This window comes from Dromiciops gliroides, chromosome 2, assembly GCF_019393635.1.
Source record: "Dromiciops gliroides isolate mDroGli1 chromosome 2, mDroGli1.pri, whole genome shotgun sequence".
NCBI classification, from domain to species: Eukaryota; Metazoa; Chordata; class Mammalia; order Microbiotheria; family Microbiotheriidae; genus Dromiciops; species Dromiciops gliroides.
In genome coordinates, this window is record NC_057862.1 from 679,660,030 (window position 1) to 679,687,501 (window position 27,472).

At 49.4% G+C, this 27,472-nt stretch overlaps 2 protein-coding genes across 2 annotated transcripts in view; both read left to right on the forward strand.

The window, feature by feature from the left end:
* LOC122741570 (zinc finger protein OZF-like) overlaps positions 1-15,916 on the forward strand; it is a 73,504-nt gene extending 57,588 nt beyond the window's left edge. The window contains exon 5 of the mRNA XM_043985198.1: positions 11,522-15,916. Within this exon, the coding sequence (XP_043841133.1) occupies positions 11,522-12,014 (493 nt within the window). The 3' untranslated portion in view covers positions 12,015-15,916. The remainder of the gene's footprint in view (positions 1-11,521) is intronic.
* Positions 1,057-11,399, forward strand: LOC122741571 (zinc finger protein 215-like). The gene is made up of 5 exons (XM_043985199.1): positions 1,057-1,128; positions 2,831-3,321; positions 4,490-4,578; positions 10,378-10,491; positions 11,173-11,399. Exons 2-5 carry the CDS (start codon positions 2,955-2,957, stop codon positions 11,251-11,253), a joined length of 651 nt encoding a protein of 216 aa, XP_043841134.1. The 5' UTR covers positions 1,057-1,128; positions 2,831-2,954; the 3' UTR covers positions 11,254-11,399.
* Positions 15,917-27,472: the final 11,556 nt, after the last annotated feature.

Sequence of the window (27,472 nt, forward strand, 5' to 3'; positions counted from 1 at the left end):
ATAGTCCTGAACCCCTTCTCTCTCTAGAATGCTTTGTTTCAGGGCCCAGGAGCCCTGTTCTTGGACAAATGTATGAGAATACACGCGACTTTTACCTACCTTTAATCCATGTTCTACTTAGCCCTCAAGATAAGCTTGCTAACCTGCATCTAACTGGGTCACTCCCTATAATAAACTCTGTGGCTCCCTATTATCTTGGGAACCTAATGTAAAGTCCTCTGACATTTAAGCCCCCTCCCATCTTTCCAGTCTTCTTACACCTTATTATACCCCCACCATGAGGTCCCATGACATCGTCCTTTGCTCTCCTCACACAGGACACCCCAGGGGCTGACTCTGGGCATTTTCACTGGCTGCTTCCCCCCCCCCCCCCACACACACACACACATACACTCTGGAATGCTTTCCCCTCCTAGTCTCCATTTCCGGGCTCCCACCTCCAGGAAGCTTCTCCTGCTGCCCCTTGATGCTAGGGCCTTCCCTCCGTGGATCGCCTCCCATTCACATATCCCTATACACCGTCTATATCTTGTCTGTACGGCACTGCCCACTTGTAGCCTCCCCCATTAGACTGTGAGCTCCGGGAGGGCTTTCTTGGTGTCTCCGGCGCCAAGCACGGTGTCTGGCACACAGTGGCGCGTAATCCTGAATGTAATGGCAGGGAATCGAGGCCATGGATTAGTCCAGGCTGGGAAGCGCGGCTCCGAACCCCAAGGTGAAGTGTCGGAGCCTGCTGGGACAGGTGGAGGCGGAGGCTGCCTAGCGGTTGCCATGGAGACAGACGCCCAAACGGGCGGGCAGGAAGGCAGGGAAAGGGGGGAGAAGGGAACCGACGAGAGCGCGTGGCCTATGATTGGTGAAAATGCATGCCGTGTCCCGCCCCCTCCCCAGCCGAGGACCGCTTGGCAGGCGACGAGAGCCGTGGGAACCTAGAGGAAAGGGGCAGAGCCTCGAGGGCCTTTCGTGATTGGGCGGCCGCGTACCCCGTGGCTTTCTGGGAATCGTAGTTGTGCGAACCCGCCTGCGGCAGTTGAGGCTGAGGTTGCGCGCGCAGCCCCGCCCCCGCTCCTGGCTGCAGTTCAGGTGTGTTACGGCTCGGAACCCGGTCTCACCTCCCGGTCCTCGTCGGTACGGCCGGCCGCGGTCTGGGGGAGAGGGGAAGAGGGACCCTCCGGGATGGAGGGGAGGGAGACCCTCCGGGATGGGAGGATGGGCGGCCTGTCGTGATGGAGGGGAGGGACCCTCAGGGATGTGGGGGAGAAGCGGCCCTTTGGCTGTTGGGTCCTGGGGGAGGGGGAGGACGCGGCGGGGGGGGGGGGGAAGGGCCGCCCTTCTGGAAGGGGGTCTCTGGGGGGGCCTCAAGAATGGGGCCTTGAGACAGGGGGTCTTAAGGACCACCCCTTCCCCTGATACACGGGAGGATTTCAGGCTAGGACAGGGGTCTCAGGGAGCAGGGCCACGGTTCCCCTTGGGGGATCATAGGGCTTGAAAGACATGGGAGATCACCTTAGTTTTTACAGGTGTGGAGAGATGAAGCGACTTAGCAGAACTCAGGCCCTCTGACCATCAATCCAGGCAAAGGCCTAGTCCATAGTAAAGACCCCCCTCCCATACCCCTTTCCTGAATCATTGAGCTGAGCCCCAGCGCCCCCCCCCCCACACACACACACTTGGAAGAAGAGCCTAAGGACCTGCCTGGGTTTGGACCCCTGCCTTGGCCCTTCCTAGGGGTGTGACACACATAGAGACCCACCTCGCCCCCTGCCCTTCCACGTCCTCATATGTAAACTGGACGATGCTCTTGGCAAACCCTAGAGGAACAGAGCAATGGGAGCTTCTGGCTTGAATTCGCAGCCAGTGAATTCCACCCCTTTCCTGGTGATCCACGGACAGCTCAAAGATTCTTCAGTAAGAGAAATAGGCTCGGCATCGTGCCTGACATTTCCCCCTCTGGCGTGGTGGGCCTGGTGTAGGGTCTGGCCCTGGAAGCTGCCCTGAGGTGTTGTCTAGTGAGGCCTCCAGAGGCTAGGTGGCTGAGCTGGGCTAGAGCCCAGGCCACCTGCTGGAAGCTCCTCCCGCCAGACTCCTGACACACAGACAAGATGATCCGGGTGGGTTAGGAAGTAGGTAGACTCTGGACTTCACGTGCAGAAAACAAAGGGGTGACTTCATCTGGGAACTACAGGAACCACATTGTCTACTCTTGTACAACAATTGTGGCCCAGAAATGGCTCCTTTTTCTTGATTATAATAAAGAAGTGTTTCAGATCATAATAGTTCAGAACTCTATGTCCTTTTCATGTTGTCAGTCAAGAAACTGAGAGTCCTCAGGACTCGGGGACTTGCCTGCAGTCAGGGTTCAGGCACAGGCCTCCTCCCCATGACCTATATAGCGTAAACAGTTTCTTTCCCAAGTGTTGGGGAAGGAGGGGACTTGAGGCTCAGCAAGCCAGGGTAGATTGTTTACGTTTGGGACTTAAGGCATTGCTTTCCCATCAGTTTCAGTCCCCTCACAGTTCACTTTCTGGTCCCCAAAGGGGAGAGCAGATGACCTTGGCAGTCCATATCTCTTCATCTCTTTCTGTTTGAGCAAACTTTGTGTGGTGTCCATGTGGGCAGACACTGTGTATGTGTGCGTGCGCGCGCACGTTGGGGCCACTTGGAAGCCACTGCGTTTTGTTTAGCAGCTGGGCAGAGATGTGTCTTGGGGCCGACTTTTTGCCCATTTGTGTATCTGAGTGCCTCGGCAATTTCTCCAGAACCTTGGGATGAGGCTGTGGCCAGAATTACTGGCTACTTTTTGCTGACTTCTAAACATCTTTCCCCACAGCAATGTTTAGTAGAGTATACGGGCGCTCAGCCTGAGTCTGACGGGAATGGGCCCCCCGGTGGGGAGAAAACTTTGAAAGAGAGTAAAGGACCCGGCCAGAAAGAGTCTGTCCCTGTGGGAAGTGATGGCTGTGGCTGTCCTGGAGCCCCAACTCCTTTCCCTGCACACACCAGATGCCCCTGGGAAGCAAGAGAGCGTGCTGGTTGAGGAGCCCTCGGACCCTGAAACTTCTCGGCAGCATTTCAGGCAGTTTCAGTACCCAGATGTGGCCGGGCCCCGCCAGGCCCTGAGCCGGCTCCGAGCACTCTGCCTGCAGTGGCTGAGGCCAGAGATTCATACGAAGCAGCAGATCCTGGAGCTCTTGGTGCTGGAGCAGTTCCTCACCGTCCTGCCCAGAGACATCCAGGCTTGGGTGAAGGCACAGCATCCAGACAACAGCGAGGAGGTTGTGACCCTGGTGGAGAACTTGCCTCATGTGCTTGAGGCAGGAGGTGAGTGTTAAGGAAGCGTGGGCCGGACAGGGGAGAGTGAATGAAGAAAGGAGGAATATTTCCTGCCGGCAGGGAGGCCAGCAGCTGACCGTGGTATCTGGAAGCCCAGCGTGGGCCCAATCCTCGAACCTTTGGTATGCACAGCAACACATGGTCTGGATGAGTGGGAGAGACTCTCTTCCTCATGAGGCCCTCTATGGCTCTGGAGCTAGGCTAGACATGGCTGAATCACTACCTACCCTTCCTTCGTGTAACCCCAGAGAAGGGCTCCTTGCAGAAGCACTGCTGTCTGCCATCCCACCTGTGAATAGGTGCTCTGCTAAGTGGCTGTGACCAGATGTTATATTTATAAACTGTTTCATTTTCCTCCCCAGAGTCCTAGGAAATAGGTTGTCTTTGGTTGTGCCCTTTTTATAGCTAAGGACCCTGAGGCACTAAACACTACAAGTGCTCAAGGTCACGTAGCTCCTGACTCATTCAGGATTAGCAGCCAGGGTCCCGATTCCCGAACCATCCACCAAATCTTATTGTGCCACTGTTACTGAAGTCTTGTGAGCATATACGCTTGTTTTCTCTAAACTTTACATATTTATTCAATCCTTATTTTGCAGATTAATAAAAGGACTTGGCCCAGAAAAGATTCTTTGGTTACATGAAAGTGACTGCAACACAGAAGGGTGCAGCATGTTATATTGACTCAGTAGTCAGGAGACGTCCAGGTGTGACTCTTGCCCCAGGTCCTTGCTGGGTCTGTGACCACAGTCAAGTCCCTTAACTCAGTTATCTGTGCCTCAGTTTCTTCATCTTGACAGTACAAATCATAATCTCACGCAAATACCATGAGGATCAAATAAGATAGTATATGTAAAAGCCATCTCTCACTTTAAAATGCTCTACAGATGGCCAGCTCTTATTAATAGAGGTCCCCCGGCCCTGGCTCTTAGCCAGAGATCATTGCTTTGAAACCTGTTAAGACCACAGGGAAAGAACTGGGACCCAGGAAAGCAATAGGGAGAGTGCTAGGAGAAGATGGAGCTGCTTTTATGGTCTTAGTAATTTTCAATGTGTAGAAAGTGGAGGAATGACACCAGATGAGTGTGAGGGGATTTCTGGCCCTGAGAATTTGGACAGGATGGGGCTTCTTCACAGCTCCTTCTCTCTCCCTCAGCTCAGCCTCCTCGTGGCTTGGGCCTTTCCCACCAAGGGAGCACGGAAGATGAAGAAAAGCCCAGTGTCCTCTTGCACACCAGTTGTCAGGTGAGTTTTAGTTGCCTCACTCCCTGTCCCACATTGTCCCTTCCATGCCTGTTCCTTTCCATCACCTCTAGGTGCTCTGCCTAGCTATATCTCCAGCCAGGGGAGTCGGTTAGAGCCCCAGGGAGGAGTGGAGTGAAGAGCTCTCCCCTGCTCGTTGAGCCACCAACAGCTAAATGATCACCATGTGATTGCTGACCCACGTTCTGGCCTTTGTGCCTGAATGAGTCTGCCCAGAAACGGGCCCTGGGCACTGCCACTAACAAGGACTCAGGGAAGACATGATTTGTCCTCCCCATAGTCGCTTGAAAGGCCAGATTCCGGAACCCGGCAGTTTAACTGCCACCAGCGCCAGATGGATGATGCAACACAAACTCTTTTAAAAAAACATTTGGATTTTTATTGTTTTTTCTTTTCAAATGTTTTAATTGATGCTTTTTGTATCATATCTCATTTCTGAATATATCCCTTCCTTCCTCCATCCAGAGAGCCTTTAAGTGGCACATTAAAGAGGGGAAAATGTCTATGTTAGCAAACCCAAGGTCCACATGGGCTGCTTCTGACAGTTCGTGCAACGTTCCTCATCCACAGTTCTCCCCACCCACCTCCACAACCCTCAGAACACATGTGTGCACGAGCGCGCGCATGCGCGCGCGCACACACACACACACACACTCACGTACATGCACACAGAGTGAAGAAAGGGGGCTGTATTTTCTTAGGTCTACTTGGGAGCCCAGCTCAGTAAAACCATTCCACATTGTTCAGTTTTGCCTAATTTCTGTTTATTATGATTTCTGTCTACATTTTTGTGGCCATGTCTATTGTTCTTGAAGCCCGTCAGGCCTGCATCAGCCTCCTTTTTTTGGTGGGAACAGTGGAATTTAAACCCTTCACCATCATCCCTCCCAAAGAAATAGAAGGTTCCATGTCTATTCACTTCTTGTGCTGCCGTGGAGGCTGGTCTGGTCCCCAGTTACAGTTCTGGCCGCCTGAGCCCTGGTCCTAGTCTCAGGACTTCAGGGTCAGCATAGGGCATCACACCGTATCTCCTCGGTACTTCCCCACTCTTGTGAATAGAAAGCCCTCGAGTGGGCATCTGACAGGATTATTCCCCCTAGGTGGAATGGGAGCAGACAGACACGTGCAAGGATACAAAGCCAGAGAAGTGTTGGAACCTCGTGTCAGTGGGTAAGAGAGGCTTGCCCCACTGTTGATCTCTCCCAAGTGGATCCTCTTTCATTTCTCAGTTTCTAGTATTTTTAGAACCTGTGAAATTCTTACTTGAACACACACACATGCTACTGAGCCGACCTCAGTGGGTGCTGGCATACAGCATGTGCACAGATAGTCAAAGAAAGGTGATTTCAGGAGGTGGGGAGTGGGCTGACCCCTGGGAGACCTGGAAAGCCCTAGAGGGGCCGTCCTGGAGCAGAACCCTGGAGGAAGTGGGGGATTCTCTAAAGCTGCCTACGGTGTGTCAGGCACTGTGCCAAGTGCTCTACAGATCCAGTCTCACGCGATCCTTAAGACAGCCCTGCAGCATAGGTGCCATTAATGTCCCCAAATCTGATAGGCTCAGGGGCCCACCCTGAGTCACCTCACTAGTAAGCGTCTGCGGCGGGATGGGCCCAGCACTCTGTGCCCTGTGGTGCCCCTGGCTGCCTCTCTTAGAAGACAGAAGGAGGACGAGGATTCTAGATGGGAGAAGAGGCTGGGCAAAGGATGGTAGGATAATTGGACTGGAACATGGAGGACATGAAGGGAGGTGCAAAGATAACCTCAGTCAGTCAACATGAAGTGCTGCAGAAGGCAGTCCCTGCCCTCAAGGAGCTCAGAATTTAATGTCTAGAAAACCCTAGACAGAATAAATAGGAAGTCATTAAGATGGATCAGGCACCAGAAACAAGAGGGGTCGGGGAAGGCTTCCTGCAGAAGCCAGGAGCCAGAGGTAAGGAAGGAAAGGATTCCAGACCAGAGAGACAGAGAGGAGATGGAGGGGCTTATTCATGGGGCATTTGGGAAGCTGGCGTCACAGGATCAAAGAGGATGTGAGGAAGACTGGAAAGGCAGGAGGGAGCAGGTATGGAACGGCTTTGAAGAACGAATAAAACATTTTATATTGGCCCCTGGAGCTTATTGAGAAAAGGGGTGACACGGTCAGACCTGCATTTTAGGAAAATCACTGAGGAATGACCTGGAGTGGGAAGAGATGTGAGGCAGGCAGAACACCCCCCTCTCCTCAGCAACTATTGCAGTAAACCAGGAACGATATGATGAAGGCATGAACCAGGGTGAGGGCAGTGTCAGGAGAGATGCTGCCGAGCTGAAGTCAACAGGCTTTGGTAACTGCTTACATATGGGCGCGAGGGGGAGAAAGTGAGGAGTCCAGGGAGATTATCAGGTTGTGAGCCAGGGTGGGGGCAGAATTAGGGAGGAAGATGAGTTCAGTGTAGGGCATGTGGAGTTGGAGATGTGCACTGGACATCCAGTGTGGGTGCCTGAAAGGCCGTTGGAGATAGGAGCCTGAAGGTGAGCAGAGAGATGGGAGCAGAAAAGGTAGATCTGGGAGTCATCTGCATACAGATGGTCGTGAAATCCATGGGAGCCAATGAGATCAGCAGGTGCAGCAGTATGGAAGGAGAAGAGAAGAGGGCACAGGTGTGTGGTTAGAGAAGAATTCAGCAAAGGAGGCAGAGGGCGCTGTTAGGCAGGAGAACCAGGAGAGAATAGAACACACACAAATGTCCTGAATAGAGAGGGGCAGCTGGGTGGCACAGTGGATAGAGAATTGGCCCTGAGGTTGGGAGGACCTGAGTTCAAATCTCACCTCAGACTAGCTGTGTGACCCTGGGTATGTGACTCAACCCCGATTGCCTCAAACATCCAGGGCCATCTCCACCCATCCTGATGTGTTTTGCCACTGGACCCAGATAGCTCTGGAGGAGAGAGTGAAGCTGGTGACTTTACACAGCCCTCCCTCTCTTAATTCCAATTCACTGCAAGTCATGCCATCACCTCCATGTCATGGGCCTCTTCAAGAATGAAGGACAACCAACAACAAGAAGAGAAAGAAGAAAACACCAAGGAGGAGAGAGTGATCAACAGGGTCAAAGGCTGCAGAGAATGAGGATTGAGAAACAGCCAATGGATTGGGGCACTAAGGGATCAGATGGTGACTTTGGAGAGAACAGCTTTGGTGGAATGATGGGGTTGGAAGCCAGGTTGCAAGAGCTTAAGAAGACAGAACAAAGAAAGTAGAGGCACTGGTTGTAATTGGTCTTTCAGGAGTTTAGGTAAAAAAGGCAGAAGAGAAATTGGATGAAAGTTAGCAAGAAGGATCAGGAAAGGGGAGACACGGACATGTTTGTAGACAGGAAGGGACTGAAAATCATTGAAAGAGGGGATGACAGAGGGGGCGTCTGCTGGAGGAGATGGGATGGAGAGGGCCCACTTGAGCACCTGTGGGGGGGGGGGTGAGCATTGGTAAGGAATAAGGCCACTTTGTCATGTGAGACGGGGAAGGGAGGAGAGGGGCAGAAGGCACCTGACAAACAGGAAATGTGGAAGGGGGAGTTCATGGCGAATGGCCTCGCGGAGGCAAGGGTGTCAGCTGAGAGGTGTAATGATTGGAATAACTCCACCTGCTGAATACTTACTGTAGAAGAGTTCTGCCCATGAAGCAAAGGTCTTTGAGGGCAAGACCAGGCATCAGGAAGTGACGCAGACTAGTGGGAGGAGGAAGGAAGAGACTGGCGCTCAGTCTCGGTCTTTTTTTCCTGAGGACGCTGGCGGAGAAGGGAGCTAGAAATGTGCTCTCCCTTTAATAGATAGGAATCTAGGCCTTTCTCTCTCTCTTTACCAAATTCTTATTCTCCTTAATAAATGCTTAAAAACCTAACTCTTGCTAAAGCTTATAATTTATTGGCGACCACTCATTAGATATTTTAGACAAACTAGCTAGAATTTTAGCCCTTAACAGAGGGTAGGGGGAAGGGGAGCCATGGGAGGTTTGAAGAGGGCTGAAAAGGTTGGTGAGAGCTTCAGTGGAGAGTGAGAAAGTGAGCTGATGAGGGAAGTGGTGTCGGATTGCCCAGCAGCAGTGAGGGCCCAGCTGAAGCATGTAACATGCAGTGTGAGTGGCCCAGTAAGAGCGGTTGCCTGATCTTTGCCACCTTCGTTCAGCAGTGCGGGTCGGATTGAAGGCAGCCGGTGGGTGTGATCAGCCATATATGATAGGGAGGCTGGGGATTCAGGAGACCAAAGCAGTGGAGGGTGAAGTTGGTTACCAAGGAGGCAAGATGGGGAGAAGAGAAGAGTGGCTAGGGCAAAGGAGATGACCTGGAAGAGAATCCAGGGGTCAAGGGATTGGAGGTCACAGGGTGGATTAAGAGTAGTTTGGTGAGGGGCAGGAGAGGGAGAGGTGGAAAGCAGGAGATGACTGTTGGACATAGGAATTCTTGAATGAAGAGGCGATGCTTTTGTGGGGGATGGCAGGAGGAAGGGGTGTGCTGAGATGAAGCGGGAGGTGAGTAGGTTGTGGGTGTTTGAGGGAGAATGACTGTATGATGAAGGCCCCCAAGATGGGACGGGAGTAGAGGAGGAGAAGAAAAGTCTAAGCTGGCCAGGGAAAGCAATGACCGGAGGACCCTAGACCACAGCTCCCAGAAGTTGGCTGAGGTGGTAGATAGGAATTGCATGAGTCTCAAAGGAGGAGGGGAAGAAGCTAGTAATGAAGAGCAGAGAGCCTTCTGATTCCTCTGCCTTGTCCAGGGAGCCAAGGAGAATGAAGGAGGTGCTGGAAAAGGTGGCCAGGGAGGCTGCGCCATGGGGAAAACTAGTACATGGAAGGCATGTGGGAGGAAAAGACTTCAGGTGAGGGGGGCTAGGATTCCTATGGAACGGGCATTCCCGAAGGCGCCGAGGAAGAAGATCCGGCTGTGGCTAGGTTGGAGCTTCATCATGGGAGGGTTAAAGGCACAAGGAGGAATCAGGTGGGAGAAGGTGTGGAACGGGGTTTGGATGGTGATCTCCAGGTATTCCTCCTCCCTAGGATGTGAGGGTGTGACCAGGGCTGAGAATGTTCATCACTGAGTGGAGGGGGGGGGCCTCCCCCTTCTCTGAGAGGACAGATGCATGGTGCAGTGTGATCTCATCAAGACCTGCCCCTGTTGGCCACGTGGGCCGGGTGTGCCGCACCCCAGGGCCCCACTGTCTCTGATCAGTCATGCCGAGGTATTGAGGTTTCCCAGGAGACGAGGGACCAGATTTGTGCTGCTTGGCCTGGGCAGGCAGAACCAGGAGACAGTGGTTAGAAATTGCAAAAGGGCTCATCAAGGTTTGATCCCTGGGAGAGCCATCCTGCAGTGGAATGGGCTGTTTGTGAGGTGTAGGGGGTTCCCCAACGCTGGAGGCCTTGAAGCAGAGGTTAATAGCAGACCAATAACAGAGTCTGATGGAGAAGGAATCATTTCATATCCAAGATGGACTCTGGCCTCCCAGACTTCTTCCAATTATAAGAAAAAGGCCGAAGGAGCTCCCTTTTCAGCCTGGGCTGGGTGGAGGTGAGGGCTGAAAGGGAAAGGGAAGGATTTCAGCAGGCAGGGACGTAGAACGGTGTAGGCATTCTGCTGGTGTGACTTGGCACAGTGCCTGGCACGTGGTAGGTGCTTTATAAGTACCCGTTGACTTTGGCCTTCCTCTCCTATCTTCTCCAGAATCATCTCTTCCTCTTCCCCCACGCCACAAGGTTAAAGACCGACAGCTCCATTCTCATGACCATGTTCATTTCTTCCCCACCAGGAGTCCCTGTTCCCAGACCAGATGTTATCCCTGACTTGGATGGAGGGAAAGAAGCCCGGATCCTGGCTGTCCAGGGAACCGAAGAGGCCCTGCACCCAAGGATCAGCTGCCCAGGTAGTAGAGTGAGGGTGGAGACGAATGGAGTTTAGAAGTGATCACTGGTGTGATGGCATCTCTGATCTGCTCCCCAGGGACCCCTCCTCAGACTCGCCACCATCCTATGAGCCAGAGATGGGCCTAGAGGCATTCAGCAGAGATCCTTGTCCATCCCCTCTGCTTGGGGGTCATTGTTTCTTTGCCCTGCACATTCCTAGGTGCCTGTGGTATCTGGGTACTATGCCAAGCCCCTAAAGAGAGAGTGCTTGCCCTCCGGGAGTTTGTGTTGTGGGAAGACAACTTAGAGAAGGGTCGGGGAGGGGTGCCAGGGAGTCCAGAGGAATCAGGAGCCCCCAGGGCTTTGGGGAAAAGTGAATTGGAAGTCCCAAGGGAGTGCCACCCATTTCTTTGCCCTGCTTCCCAGAGTTCCCATCTCATCTTGCCTTCTCCAAACCTCTGCTTGTTCTCTGCTCCTGCTGTGAGATTTCTGCTCATCCAAACCTGTCTTTTCCTTGTGTTGCCCACAGCCTTCCGGAAAGGATTCCATTTCCTAGAAGGCTGGTCTCCCCCTCCCTCTGCTCTTCCTCTCACCCTCTCTCCATGTGGAACAAGGTCACAGCTCCTCAGGAGTCATGGTATTCCGTGTCATTCCCTCATTTCCTCTAGACTGGTAAAAGACCTATTCTTTGTTTCTTTCAGCCTGGGAGACCAGAACAGAGATCAAGGAGCCTGCTGCTCTGGGAGATATCTCTGAAGCAATACCACTCTCAGGGTCAGTAACAAAAAGGCCCAGAAGGAATGCTGCTCCAGTTTCCACATTGAGAGAAGTAGGTGAAAACGAGGACAAGCTGGGGAGACAGAAGGTCAGCCCTGCTCGAGTGAGTCCCAGGAGAGCTTTGTTCCCAAGGAGTTTCAGGAAAATGACATTTCCCCCCAAGATTGCCTGTGGGGAGAGTGGCCATGAACTGGATGGAGCTTGGAGAGCCTTAGGTCCAGACTCAAAATCCGACCCCCATCAGAGGGGCCCAGCAGCAGAGAGGCCCCGAACACATGGGGCACGTGGGAAAATCTTCAGGCAGTTTTCAGACCCAGTTAAGTGTAAGAGAATTCGTGTAGGTCAGAAAGCTTATAAGTGTAAGGAATGCGGGAAAACCTTCAGTGACTGCTCAACTTGTATTCGGCATCAGAGAATCCACACTGGAGAGAAACCCTACAAATGTAAGGAATGTGGGGAAGCCTTTACTCGAAGCACATCCCTTATTGAACATCAAAGGACTCACACTGGAGAAAAACCCTATGACTGTAATGAATGTGAGAAAGCTTTCACCCGGCGCTCATCCCTTATCAAACACCAGAGAGTTCACACTGGGGAGAAGCCCTATGAATGCAGCGCCTGTGGGAAAGCCTTCAGTCATGGCTCAGCCCTCATCATCCACCAGAGAATACACACTGGAGAAAAGCCCTATAAGTGTAATCAGTGTGTTAAGGCCTTCAGTAATAGTTCAGCTCTCATTAGACACCAGCAGCATCACAACATATAGACAGGCCCACGATGGGCCTCCCCTCCAGCAGAAAGGCTCTTTACTGGTCCTTTGGCCCTCTCCTCTCATCTGCCTTCCCCAGCTCTTTGGTTCTTGTGACCCACCTCTCTTCCAGATCACCCACCCTGGGGACTGTTCATCCCCCTGGCCTAGGTTCCCTGCTGTGGCTTATTTTTATAGATGCCCTCTTCTCACCTTCCTCTGCCTGGCAGAGTCTCTCTACTCAAGAATTACCTTATCATGAATAGCCCCAAATCTCTCCGAATCTCTTCTCACCTTCCTCTGCCTGGCAGAGTCTCTCTACTCAAGAATTACCTTATCATGAATAGCCCCAAATCTCTCCGAATCTCCTAGTTTGACTATTGCCTCCCACCCTATTTCTTTTCTCCTAAACTTAGTCACTGTTCTGTGTGTCCAGTGTCTCAAGCTTGGCCGCTTGGTCTTACCATCCTCCCCCTTAGCCATTGCATCCATTCCCATTAATTCAGTGATCATTCTGTTTGAGGGGTGTGTGTGTGTGTGTGTGTGTGTGTGTGTGTGTGTGTGTGCGCGTGTGTGCGCGCGCGCGTGCACCGCTCAGGCGCGCACATCGCGCCATCCTAGCTGCCTCTTCTACCACTCCACATGAATGACCCACCAGTGCCTCAGAAAGATATTTCCAAAACCCAAATGATCTTCCCTCAAAGCCCACCCGTTCTGAGCTCTCTTTCGGTTTATGATTCCGCCCTCCCACCGGCTTGGAAATCTTGATTTCTACGCCGTGTGGTGGGTAAAGCGTTGGATTTGGAATCTGGAAGATCGGACTCCACGCGCTGCCTCTGACGCTTATTAGCTATGTGTTTATTCAGTTCAATGACAAAGATAGATTCCATTCTGAGGAGCGTGGTGAGATCAGGATCGCGGCCTAAAAGCTAGAAGCAGCTTCAGAGACCATTTAGACCAGGCATTCTTAAACGGGGCCATTGAAAATAGTTTGAGAAGTGTTTCGCTGGACATCATTTCCTTTCTAATCCTCTATATCTTATCCATTTTCAAACCTCATTCTGAGAAGAGGCCCATCGGTTTCACCAGGCCGCAGAAGAGATCCAGGACCCTCCAAAGACCCCAAGCTGCTCGTGCAAGCTTCCCAATTGAAGATGAAGCAGCAGGCCCAGGGAAGTCGAGGGGCATGTGAAGCCTCAGGCGGCCTGAGCTGCTGTGCTCATGCTGGCTGTTTAGTCTTTTGCATTTCCTACAGAATCTCCAAGTGGGAGGACCAGACAGACCGAAGAGGCTCTGTGGTGTAGCTCCGCCCGTGCCTGTTTTCCGGCTCCCCACTGAAGTGGGCTTGTCCCTTCTTTGGGACCCTCTTTCCTCCTGTTAACTAAACAAAACAAAAGAAAACAAAACGCTTTTCTGTTCTTCACTTGTCAATTCTGGCTTCTTCAGCTGCTTTCACAGCCCCATACTCTTCTCCCAGTGCTCATTGAAGCCAACTCCTTCATTTGACATGTGGGGGAACCGAGGCCCCAAGATGTGAAGTTACTTACCCAGGGCCACACAGAGGGTAGCAGAAGCACTCAACCTCAAGTCCCTTTGAGTCCAAAGTCAGTGTGCTTCCCAGGCGATGGCAATGCTGCTCCTGTCCACTGTCCATTCTTCAGTGCCTAGGGGATCCACCTCCATCTCTTTCTTTCTTCAGAATTTCATTCTTGAGAGCTTCCCATGCCTTCTGGGCAAACTTGTGTCGCTTTGTAGTCCCTGGGATATCCTGTTCATTCTTTGCCTGAGCAGCCTTTTGAAACCCGCTCTCCCCAAGGCTGGGTGAGTGGCAGCCTCTGCCCTCCCTCCCCATTCAGAATAGAATTTCCCCTTCTTGCTCCCTCCCCTTTTCCTAATAAGAGGATGTCAGGTGAACATATGCTTTGGACTCAAGCGGATAGACGTCCAGGGAACTGAGGCGGTCCTCCCCTGCGGGAGCGCGCTTCCCCAGCCTGTGATCCGTGTCCCAGCCACCTCTGGGCCTTCCTTGTGTCCTGGCACAGCCCTGGTGCCCTTTGCTGCCTCCTTGCCCACAGCCTGGCGTTCCCAGATGGCCGCCTTCCTAGCAGGCCCCCTTTGGTCTGCCCTATTTCATTTTTTGATTAAGGCACAGGTCTTCTCCCATAAAACCCAGTGCCAGTCATTGATTGGGAGTCCTTGTTCCGCTAACTCGGTGGCCGAAGTGTGTCCACACACCCAAGGCCAAGGGTTTGGTCTCTTGCTCCTTTCTGGGATTTTGTCTCCAACAGCCTTCTCAGTATGGACCAGGACTCTTCTCACGGTGACTCTTCCTCCCCACCGTACCCAGCTGCGTGAGGACAGGGAGTCGTCCTGCCCACGTCTCCCTTCTTTTCAGCTTACCACCCTTGCGAGTGGCTTTGCAAGACTTGAGGCAAACACATTCTTGTCTTTACCTTTTGCATTTTTCATCCTAAATATAATGGACACTAGGAAATGAGATACAAAGTAGAACAGAAAAAGGATTGTGTGTAAGAACACAAATCTGTTATGGGTAGCTTGCTTTGTGAAAGTTCAATAATAAATTCAATGTGTTACTTTGCAAGTTGTGCTGCTTGCCTTTATTTCCCTCAGAATTTCCTTCACTCTTCAGGGCATTTTTCACAAATGCTTCAGTGACTCTTGGCTTTTTTTTTTCTGTGGCCACCCTATCGCTAGCTTCTTTTCCTCCCTTGAGTCCCACTCCTACCACCAATAGGAAAAGAGAACACGATTCTTGTAACAAGCCCCACTGAGCCAAACAAAGCTACATATTTAGGCAAATCTTTTCAGCTCTTATTAGCTGCCCTTTGTTGTGTTCCGGCGTCCACGAATCCAAAGCTTGTTCAGATGCCCCCTTCTTATTCGATTCCCCCAAAATGCTTTTCAGAATGAATTCTGCACCTTTGATAGACAAAAGTGATAAAAACACCACCTGTTACCTGAGACTAGAGTGGATAGCAGCCTGGAGTCAGCAAGTCCTGACTTCGAATCCTGACTCAAGACACAGTATCTGAGTGACCCTTGGCAAGTCTGTTTGCCTTAGTTTTTCTCAGCTATAAAATGGGGATAATGATAATGTCTGCCTCCCAGGGTTGTGAGGGAGGATCAAATAAGAATATTTGTAATAAAAAAAAATATTTGCAAAGCACTTTGCAAACCTTAAGGTGCTATATAAATGTTAGCTATAATTATTATAATTAAGGTACTCGGCGTCTTGCCCAGTGCCTTGTAATCTTTGGCAATGCTTTCTGGGTTCCCTTTGGAATTAGGATTTGTGCTTTGTGAATCACCAGAAGTCACCCTCAGGCCTGATGAGCCTTGGGACTTGACAAATTCTCACTGGCTCACAGCTTGGAGAGGGGAAGCCCAGAGACCTCCTCATGAACAGTTGACAATTGCTGCCTCGGCCCCTTGGCCAAGCCCCGCGTTGCCTCTTGCCACTAGTGCCTCAGCTGCTCCGTCTCTGGCCTCTCTTCCCTCCAGCCTTCCCCTCATAAGCTGCCCTGACTGGCAGGTCTGCTCTTCTCCCAACCATCAGAGCTCCCCCATCCACCTCTCCAGGTTCATTTCACACTGCAATCCCACTGCCCTTTTACATTCCAGCCAAACTTGGCTCCCAGATCCATTCTCTGCCCTCTGGCACCTCCGTTGGCCTTCCTCCTCTCTCTCCACCAGGCCCGTTGGTTGCCTCTGTCTCCATTAAGCAAGCTTTGCCTGGCGTAGCCCTGCCCCCTATGGGAAAGGGATCTCTTAAATTTTCAAAGAGCATTTATTTAACCTCTCTCACCCTCCTACCCCATACACTTATTAGTACAGCTTCCTGTTACCCACACAGACCCACACAATGAGATTGCAAGCTTGAGGGCAGAACTTCATTTTTGTGTTTCCTGTGCTTAGCAAAGTATCTTGCACATAGAAGTTTAATAAAAGTCTATTGAATGAAATGTCTTCTTTCTTGTTTTCAGAACTAAGCCTTACAGGCACAAACCACATTCTGGCCTTATCCCTTATCCCCCATCAGGCCAAGCACATGGTGGGTATTCAGATACCTGCTGACCGAACTTTCCTGAAGCGTCATGGGACACTTGCCCTCATTCAATGAATGTCCAAAGCTTGTTCTCCTGAAGCCATCTTCTCTATATTTATCTTTCAATCAAGATAAATTCCACAGGTTAAATAGGATTTTTGTTATTTTTTACATTTGAGAAGGCAGTTTAGTTTTTATTAGATGATCTAAAAATAGGATTTAAGAAGCCACCCAAATGGATCATATTCTGTAAGATTATTTGTCATTGACCTTAAAAACCCATTCTACTAATCAAGGTCAAATTGTGATTCTCTAAATCATCACCAACTATGCATAATAATTTTAAGTGAAGCTAGACAGGAACCCTGATGCTATCAAAGATACCAACAAGAGATTTAATGTCTCCTCATATACTCTACATCCTACACATTTCTATACTGGACTTGGGCCAAATATGACAAACACATACTTGGCTCATTTTTAATGTTATGAAGTTTCCATTCATTTGTAAGAGGAACTCAATGAAAAGTTATTTGATTGACCCTGCCATGACATAGCCAACATGACACATGAGAGGCCTTAATGAAGAAAAGAGAAATCCTTTGATTCATCACTTAGCAGGTAATTATCCCCTTCGGCATTAGGCTATTCTATATTTCATCAAGATTAGATGCCTCTGGGGCAACTAGGTGGCACAGTGGATAAAGCACCAGCCCTGGAGTCAGGAGGACCTGAATTCAAATCCAGCCTCAGACACTTGACACTTACTAGCTGTGTGACCCTGGGCAAGTCACTTAATCCTCATTGCCCTGAAAATAATTAGATGCCTCTTTTCTAAATGTCAATGGGAAGGTTGTCTAAGTCTGTGGTAATAGGGTTTTTGTTGCTTAGTCTTTGCATTTCAGAACCACCTCAGTCCAGATTGTCTTTGACCAGCAAATCTTTTGCAACCAGACAGATTCTTATCACAAAGTGTCCAGCTATCCTGAGGTTTGGCAGTGTTTTCTCTGGCCTCATCCTTCACACCTACACCTTCCTGCATTTCCACAGCCTTGTTTGCCTCATCCAGTCTGACATATTTCAGAGCAAACTCAAGTGTCCGTGTCCAGACACCTTCAAGTTCCCCTTGAGAGAGAAGCCTTCATAATGTGGCAAAAGATTGCCCGGATCTCAAGGCTTGCTAGAATTCTTTTCTGTCTTGTTATCTTCGATGGGCAAAGCTTTGTGAGAGACAACCTCATGACTCCCTTGAGTATCCTGACATTGAATTCATAGGGCAAAGATGCCCCAAAACATGCTCTCTTAACATCCTGAGCCTGTGTCCAGTCTTGTAGGGCCCAGTCTAGGCTCCCTACACCACCCTGCCCCTACCTCCTCAGGTCTGGCTCCTATTTTTGCTCTTTCTCCAGTCCACCTGATTATGTCCCAGTCATCAGCCCCATTCTCCATCGGCATATACAGATACCATATGATCACGCTCAAAGGAGTTTTACATTTCTGATGCAAAACTGATGTAGTCATTGGGCCCTGAATGCTTGGACCAGATCCCAATGTTCCCTTGGAGCTTCCATGGACATAGCAAGGCTCCGCTTGGGGCTGCTGCCTCTGGAATTCTGACCTTGGGGCATTTGTATTAATTGGTGAAAGCTCATGATATCTTGCCAGGCCCAGACCCAACCACGCTTCATCTTGTCCTCCTTGTCCAGCCCTGCCACAGAGTATATACCTCTCTGCCCCTCAGCCCCTCACCCAGAGCTCACTCTAAGAATTATCAGATCAGCACAATTACTGGTTCTGGAAAGGGGCATGTTGATCAACTGCCTTATTTTTCCATTCCCCCTGTCCTTACTTCCCAGACCCAAACACTTTCCTTGCTATCACGCCCCTATTTGTGTTGCTTCCCCCACCCCATTAAAATGTAAGCTTGTTGAGCATAGGGACTTTCACTTGGATTTGTTCCTCCCTTGCTTGGAACCCCCTTTGCTGACACCTAAACGTTTAATCAATTCCTTTTCACTCAGTGTACTCATTCATTTACCTACCTGGAGGTACTAGCAGGCCCCCACTTCAATTATGAGTATCAACATCACCCCTTTTCCCTGGGTTGGGAGTCCTCCACACTGATCCAATCACCGCTCTCCGTGGTTCTAACCCTGGGCAGAGCTCTCCATGGTCCTGACCCTGCTGCAGCCAGTGCCCTCACAGCTTGGCTTCACCACCCCTACCAGACACTCTGACAGCTGGGCTATTGGTTATAAGGTTTCTTCCTTAGCTCCTTGAAATCTAGCTTTGGCCCACAGCCCGTCAGTTAGCAAGGTGGTCAGGCCACCAATGATTCCCTTCTAGCTAAGCTTCTTTTTCTTAAGTCCATGCCCTGAACACACCCTGTGGCATTTGACACTGTTGACTCAGGTGTAGGGAATGATAATCGGCCCTGCCTCACCTGAGCATCATAGATTCTTCTTCTTCTTCTTCTTCTTCTTCTTCTTCTTCTTCTTCTTCTTCTTCTTCTTCTTCTTCTTCTTCTTCTTCTTCTCCTTCTCCTTCTCCTCCTTCTCCTTCTTCTTCTTCTCCTTCTCCTTCTCCTTCTCCTTCTCCTTCTCCTTCTCCTTCTCCTTCTCCTTCTCCTCCTTCTCCTTCTCCTTCTCCTTCTCCTTCTCCTTCTCCTTCTCCTTCTCCTTCTCCTCCTCCTCCTCCTCCTCCTCCTCCTCCTCCTCCTCCTCCTCCTCCTCCTCCTCCTCCTCCTCCTCCTCCTCCTCCTCCTCCTCCTCCTGCTCCTGATTCCAGGGCCAGTGCTTTATCCACTGTGCCACCTAGCTGCCCCCAGCATCATGGATTCTTAAAAGTAGCAACAAAAGATCCTCCTGATTCCAATATAGCAGAGCATTTACAGCCTGAAGGAACATGAGAGGTTATCCAGTCCACACACACACACCCTCCAGTCCAATTTAAGAGATGAGTAAATTAGACCCGGTAGGTTCAATAATAGGGTCAAAGCTCTCTTTGATGATGGAGTTGGGCCTAGAACTTGGTTCTCACAGCAGCCAGTTCCATCCAACACCCTCTGCACTATGGCACTGCTGTCCCTCAGCTCCTGGGATGCTTAGTCCACAGCCATATAGATATCTGTACGTTCCACTGTTTGTTTTGCCTCCTCTTTCATAGGATTCTAGACTCTGAGCTAGAAAGGAGTCTAGACATTGTATAGGAGAGAACAGTTGCTTCTTCCCAAGGCTCTCTTCAAGTGGAGATTTCTTTCCAGTCCAGGTTGGGTTGATGTACTTTCCAGATCTAAGATTCTGTGATTCTGTGCATTGGAGAAAGGTACCAAGATGGTGGGGAATTGGAAAGGGCTCTTGATTCCTCTGCCACATAGAAGCTGTCCAGAAGAGATGGAGCCTGGAATAAACTCCAAGAGCTCTGCCTTGAAGAGGCTGTTCTTTGCTTTTTTTGGCTTCTCTACACCTGCTCAACAGTAACAGATGTTGGGTAGGTGGCAGGGGGATCCGTGGTGACAATGGCTGCCATTTATATACATCCATGCATCCATGCAGTTGACGAAGGGGCTTCCCTACCAAATCACTTATCTAAATGAGATAACGGGTGCAGAGAGAGAGAGAGCTCTGAAAGCAGGGTGGCTGTCTGGGAAGGTCAGCTAGAGTTACCTTTGATCCTCACCACAATCCCATTACTGTGTACTGCTGGGGCTACCAGAGATTTGTACTGCAGATATTATAAGCCCATTTTATACATGAGACAACTGAGAGCCAAAGAAGTTATGACTTCTAGTCCATAGCCACACAAGTGGGAAGTGGTGGCAGGAGTGTTGGCAGCAGGATTCTTTTTTTTTTTTTTGGCAAGGCAATGAGGGTTAAGTGACTGTGAACACGGAGCCTAGAGAACAAGAGCTGAAAAGCCCCATACAGATAGTCTGGTCATTGCATGGATGAAGAGACTAAGGCCCAGAGAGGCTGTGATCTGCCTAAGATCACACAGCTAGTAAGTGGCAGAACTAGAACCCAGGCCTCCTGACTCCTAGCCTGGGGCTGCGTCCCAACCCCATTTAGCTGTGTGCAGGAGTTCCTAGGGACCCACCATAGATTTCACACAGGAAAAAATAGCAAAGGGTAGCAAGGGGAGGCTCCCAAGGCGATGGGTCCTGACTCTGCACCTCCACATCGCTGCAGGCCTGGGCTTGGCTCCGCTCATCCTTTTCCCATCCGGGTTCTTGAATGGCAGATGTCTGCGGAGCCGGCAGATGGCGATGAATTCACACAGAGGCGAGCTCCAGGGTCCTAGACTGAGACCTGCCTCCTGCCCTTTGCAGGAGGAGGAATCAGGATTTTCTTCCTTTGAAAAGAGGAATCTGGAGAGGATGCCACAGGCAGGATGAGTCCAGTCTCCAAAGAAAAATCCCGTGGTGGGCTTTGTTCAGGTTTCCCATCTCGACAGTTGCCAGTTCTGGAAGGGTAGCATGAATAAAGGAGCTTGCTCTTTGCCTTCTGTCCCCACAGAAGGCTTCGGGTCAGTGGGGATAAAGTCAGGAAGCCTCGGAGGCAGGGAGACCTGGGGCCACCTTCTGTTAAGGCTGCTTGGGAGGCAGGGAAGTACAAAGAACACAAATTCTGGAGTCAGAAGACCTATCTATGTTCAAACCCCACCTATGATTCCGATTAGCTCTGAGACCCTGGATAAGTTATTTAACCTATGCACCTCCGTTTATTCCTCAGGAAAGTGAGGGGGGTTGGACTAAGTGGCCTCTGAGTCTCCTAGTTCAGTGACTTCTCAATGCCTCCACAAACCCTCCTGAAACTGTCATCAAGGAGTGTTCACACCACATTCCCCACACTGATAAAATGACAGGTCCAGATGAAGAAAAAAACCCACTTCAACTCTCTATGAAAAAGATGTTGCTTTTTTGAGGTGAGAGGGCTTCATGCTTTTATCAGAACACCTAAAATTGTAGCCAACATGGTGTAGGACTGGTGAAGTCAGGAGAGACTAGGGTTTGAATCTTGCCTGGCACTAGTTGTGTAACCACGGGCAAGACATTCCATGCCTCTGAGGCTCAGTTTCCTCATGTACAAAATGGGGATAACATCAGGACCTGCCTCTCTCCCAGAGTTGTGAAGTGCAAAGGAAAAAGTGTATGTAAGGTATTCTAATAGTGTCAGAATACCCCAGCTTTAAATATGGGAATAACAGGCTCTTGACCAGGGCTAGAATGGGCCTAATAAAGGCTAATAATAATGTATATATCAAGAGACAGTGTTTCATAATGGATAGAGAGATGGTATAGCAATTTGAAAGACCCGGGTTCAAGTCCTTCCATGGGCTTTGTTTCCCCGAACTTAATCTCCCAGTGCCACAGGCAACTCTGTGCCAATCTTTGTCCATCATCTTGCAGATCTAAGCAAAAAGGCTTTCAGTTGGAAAGGAAAAGGAAAGAGAACGCTGCCCGTACATCTTCACCGTGATAGGACTCTGAAGAAAGTGGCTACAGTGTAGAAAGAAGCATAGGGGCATAGGCACCCAGAAATACACAGGAGATAAAAACAATCCAAGAAAAGAGTCAGCCGCAAATTTATGCATGGCATTCAATGCCAATCCACAAACACACAAAATATGGGTAATTAGCAAGGTGAAGCAAGCAGGAGGCTAGTGAAGGGACAGAAGTTTGTTCCCAGGGTGTCAGTTATCCCCAGTACACTTTAATTGTCCCTCACCTATTTAATCTTTGAACAGGGGACCCAGTCATCCACCCTCAGCTCCAGCCCAAGACATCAAGTCTAAATACATGAACACTTGGTGTCCCCATCTATTTAAATGTCTTTAATGGATGAGGCCTTTGCCTACATTTCCTCTTCTCTCTTTCTCTTTCCTTGGTGCATCACCCCTTCACTCATGGATTCCCTGAAACCTGCCCCAGGTTTCAGGGTCAACACTCATTCAACATCTTTCTGATGGGTCTTCTTTTATGAGGCCAACCAGAGGACACAATAGTTCAAAGCAAAAGACGTTAAAAGTTGTTACCACACAGCCAGAGGGAGAAGGGATGTTGGCCAAGGATCATGTGGTCAGGGCAACTCACCTTCCTAAGGGACATACAAAGAATGAATCAACCTCTATTTGCTGAGCTTATGTTCAGCTGGAGAAACAATAATAGCCAGCATGTCCAGCTTTCATTTGAACCTTAGAATGACCCTGGGAGGTAAGTGACATTATTAGCCTTCATTTCGCAGGTGGGGGAAACTGAAGCTGAGAGAGCCTAGGTGACTGTCCAGGGTCACATGATTAGTAAGAGCCTAAGGGAGGACTTAACCTCAGATCTTCATGCCTCCTGGTCCCCCTGGCTGCTTCTGAAGACTCCTACTCGAATGACCAGAAATCAAGAGCTCCCTAATCATAACTCTGTTCGCCTCCTGCTTTGGAAGGAACACAGGGAGTGAACTGTGTGTTTGAGTTATTCTGACATTTGAGGCAATGGGGGGTTTCACAGAGTTGTTCTCCAGGAGCAGGGTGTGAGTACTCTGCCTTCTCCACAGACCTCTCTGGGCCTTGACACTACTTTTAGGCAGTGGCTGACCAGTGGCAGGAGCCCAGATCTGAAGGTCAGTTGGCACAAGAGAGGAAGTCTGATGCTCCTCAGTACTCCTTCAGATCACCCTAGGAGGTGTTCATGACAGCCCCTCTTGGGGGCCTTCTTGGTGTCTCTGGCCCTTTAAGATGGGTAGCTAGAACCCACCGGGCAGCTGAAGGCAGTTGGTCTCCTACGAGCTCAGTGACAACAGAGGGATTAATGCTTTGGGGGAGGTGCTGGTTCTTCCCCAGCAGGGGGAGAGGGTGATGAGACAGATGGACACATCAATGAATCTGTACACGCAGAGATCAGCTGTCAACCTGGTAAGTCCCAGCTTTGGGCAAATTTCTCTCTCACAGTCAATTCACTGAAGTGCAAAAGACAAACACTAAACCGTCTGCTTTCATGGGTCTTAACATTCTACCACTGCCCGACATTTTTGTCCCCTCTGTTCCCCTTCCCCACCCATCTCTTCTTCCCTCCCATCACCGGTCACTTTTCTCTTTATTCTCTTCTCTTCCCTCCTCATCTGCTTCCCCTTCCTCTCTGCCTGGTGTGAGGTAGTGGAAAGAGTCTCGATTTGATTCTGAATTCAGCTCATTAACTACGTACCCTTGGGTCAACTAAACTCTCTGGACCTTGGTTTTCTTCTCTGAAAAATGAGATTGGAATAGATAGATTTGGAGGTCCTTTCTTTGGAGTTGTGCTCTCACTAGACCATCTCTCAGTTTCTCTCTATTCCCTCGATCCCCTAATCTATAAAAGGATTCTTTACTCTCTCCTTCCTCACCCCAGTCTCTGATGAAGAAGTGGTCCTTTTGCTCAGCAAGGCTAACCCCTCTACTGCACTCGATCCCATCTCCTCCTATCTTCTCCAGGAGATGCCAACCCCAATCATCTTCCCATTCTCTAGTCTTCAGTTTCTCTCCATCTACTAGCTCATTTCTTGCTCGTTTCCTCCTCTAGACCCTACTATCTCCTCAAGCTATTGTCCCAAATCTCTCTTCCTTTTCATAGTCAGAATGGTTGAAAAAGTTGTTTACACTCTCTGCCTCTGCTTCCTCTCCTTCCTTCTCAGTACTTTGCAATCTAATCTTCTATCTCATCCATCACTCATCTGAAATTGGTCTCTCCATAGCTACCATTGATCTCTTAATTCCTAAATCTGATAGGCATTTCTCAAGCCTCCTCAGTGATCTCTCTGCAGCATTAGACATTGATGACAATGGTCTCATCTTTCATGATATTCTACTTTTAGATTTCCCCCTACCTATCAGACCATTCAAGTCTTTTTTTTTTTTTTTTTTGGTGAGGCAATTGGGGTTAAGTGACTTGCCCAGGGTCACACAGCTAGTAAGTGTTAAGTGTCTGAAGCTGGATTTGAACTCAGGTCCTCCTGACTCCAGGGCCGGGGCTCTATCCACTGCACCACCTAGCTGCCCCCACTCAAGTCTTTTTATGCCCCCTAACTATAGGTCTTCTTCAAGGATCTGTCCTGGGCCCTCTCCTCTCTGCACGTTCACCCACCGAGTGACCTTATTAGGTCCTATGGGTTTAATTATCCTCTCTGTGTAGGTTACTCCCAGATCTATGTGCTAGCCCTAACCTCTCTTCTGATCTCCAAGCCCACAGCAGTGACTGCCCATTCAACACCTCCAATTCAATGTCCTGGAGGCATCTCAAAGTCAGGGTGTCCAAGACTGAACTTGCTTCTCCTTTGCCCCTTGCCCAACCAAACCCATTTGTCTTCCAGACAACCCCATTTCTGTTGGAGGCATAACCATTCTTCCAGTAAGTGGTCGTCTCCAGAATTTAGAATCCGAGAAGTGGAAGGACCTTTGGGGACCTTTGTGATCAGAAAACTGAGGTGGGGGGGGGGGGAAGGGGCTTTCCCAAACAGAGGTTGCTGGTGACTGATTACAATGATAGAATCACAGGACATGATCTCAGAGGTTATAAAAATAGCTGAGGCTCGTATAGCACTTAAGGTTATACAAAGCATTTAACATTAATAGCTAGTGTTACCTCATTTGATGCTCACAACAACCCTGGGAGGCAGACTCCGTTATTAGCCCCATTTTGCAACTACAGAAACTGATGTAAACAGAGGTTAAGTGACTTGCCTACTGTCACACAGCAAGTAAGTGTTTGAGGCAAGATTCGAACTCAGAGCTTCCTGACTCCAGGCCCAGTGCTCTATCCACCACACCATATTAATTATTTAAGCCTTCCAGCAGCCCTGTGAGGGGCAATAAATACCCCCATTTTACACTTGAGGAAACTGATAATCAGAAAGGTTTACCCATGATCACACAGGGGAAGGAGGAAGGGAATAAACATTTATATGGCATCTCCTATGTGTCAGGCACTGTGTTAAGAGTTTTGGTTTCGGGGGCAGCTGGGTGATGTAGTGGATAAAGCACCAGCCTTCAATTCAGGAGGACCAGAGTTCAAATCCAGCCTCAGACACTTGATACTTTACTAGCTGTGTGATCTTGGGCAAGTCACTTAACCCTCATTGCCCCACCAAAAAAAAAAAAAAAGAGTTTTGGTTTCCATCTATTTATTTATTCATTTGTTTGTTTACTTACTTATTTGTTCATTTAATTATTCAGCTCTTTGTTTATTTATCTGTCTGTTTATTTGCTTATTTGTTTGTTTATTTGTTCATTCATTCATTCATTCATTCGTTTGTTTATTCATCCATCCATCCATCCATCCACTCACTTATTTATTTACTTATCTAATCGTTCATTCATTACAAATCTTATTTCATTTGATCCTCACAACAGCCCTGGGAGGTTGGTGCTACTGTTATCCCCATTTTATAGATGAGGAAGGGCACTGAGGAGCTTAGGTCATACAACTAGTCAGTCTCTGAGGCTGGATTTGAACTCAGGTCCTCCTGAGTTCCTGATAGGACTAGTGCTCTATCCACTCACTGTACCATCTAGCTGCCCCATTAAAAAAAAAGTTCTTTTTAAAATTTTGCCAGCCCTATTTTCTAAACTCCTTGAACTTGAGATTTCCTGTCTTGAATGTTTCATGGAGTCTGTAGGGGTGAGAGGAGGGTGTGTGTGGGTGGGGGGGAGGGAGAGACAGCTACAAAAACAAAACAGCAACAGACACAGGCAAGGTTTTAACAAGCCAATCCCCTTACTGCTCTAGCATGTTTGCAAACCCCCGCCCCCACCACCTCCAAATAGAGAACATTCCTCCAATCCTCTTGCTAATAGAATCTTTTGGCTTGATTGGATAACCTGCCAGTCCCCCAGGGTGAGGCTGCTTCTGTGTTTCTTATCTGACTATGGAAGATTAGTCAGTCCACAAGTATCCATTAAGTACCTACTATGTGCCAAGCTAAGTGCTAGAATGGCAAACAAATAATCCTGCCCTCAAGAAGCTGACATTCTGATAAAGGAGACAGCATGCCAAAAAAAAAATAATAATAAATAAACTATATAAAATATCCACAAGATAGAGAAAGTAGATAAAGAACCAGCCCTGGATTCAGGAGGACCTGAGTTCAAATCCAGCCTTGGACACTTGACACTTATTAGCTGTGTGACCCTGGGCAAGTCACTTAACCCTCACTGCCCTATGGGAAAAAAAAGATACAGAGTAAATGAGAGCTAATCTCAGAGGGAAGACTCTAGCTGCTGGAGAGGGGGTGGGAGGTGGAGAAAGACCTCCTATAGAAAGTGATATTTGACTAAGCCAGGGGAGCCTGGAGATGGAGATAAGGAGGCAGAGCATTCTGGCTTGGAGAGACAGTCAAAAGCCTAACACCATAGTATGTGGCTCAAACGTGGAAGTCAGGGCACTGGAGAAAGATTGGAGTTGCCTTCACTTTTCAGGCTTAGTGCCCACCTTGTGCCTCACACCAGCCCTGTGAGGTGTGACATCTACATGGCTGTCTATCACCCCTGTTTTACAAATTGGAAAACTGAGGCACAGACCGTTTCAGTGATTGTCACACAACTGATAACTGTCACCGGTGGGATTCAAAGCCATCTTCCTGACCAGAGATCCAGGTCTCTGTCTACTATACCATGCTGCCCCCTTTTTAATTAAGCAAGCAGGCCTTCCAATTAGTCACCTCTTCTTCCTTCAAAAAGAGGCCGCCTGAGATCTCTGGAATAGTGAGGGACAGTGGCTAGTTTACTGGACCGGAATGGAGAAGCTCCCAGTTACTGTCCCATCTGAGATGTTCACTGGCCGTGTTACCCTTGTCAGTGGGGTGGATCCAGGTCCTAACCTGTGGATGGCCAGAGCTGAGCAGAGCAAGCTAGAGACAGGAGAGTCAGGAATAAATAGGAGTTTAATTTCAAAGAGAGGAAAATGACTTGCAAGCAAGGAGGGGCTATAGACCCGTGGGGGGCACCCCTATTGGGGAGGCCTGAGGCAGTGTGGGGAGATCTCAGTACTTAGACCAATGGCCACACACTAAGTGAGCTGTAGCCCAGGGCTCATAGCGACAATGAGGCAAGTTTGATTCATAGCAAGGCTTCGTGACTGGAACATGGTACTTGTCGGAGCTTGTCCAGTGTGTGTCTGAGCTCAGAGAACACCTGGAGCTGGTCGAAGCAATCCAATAATGATGTGATTTTGCCAGAGGCTGAGATCATCCAGAGCGGGAGCACAAAGGATTGTTGTTATGCCAAGCTCAGGGCACAGCTTGTCTGCTGGGCCTTAGCTCTAGAAAGCAGGGGGTCTCCTAATAACTCCATACCCTGGACAGGTCACTTCACCTAAGGGTGCTCAGTGTCCTCATCTGTAAAATAAATCCATCAGTCAATCAACAAGCACTTATTGATCACCTCTTCTGTA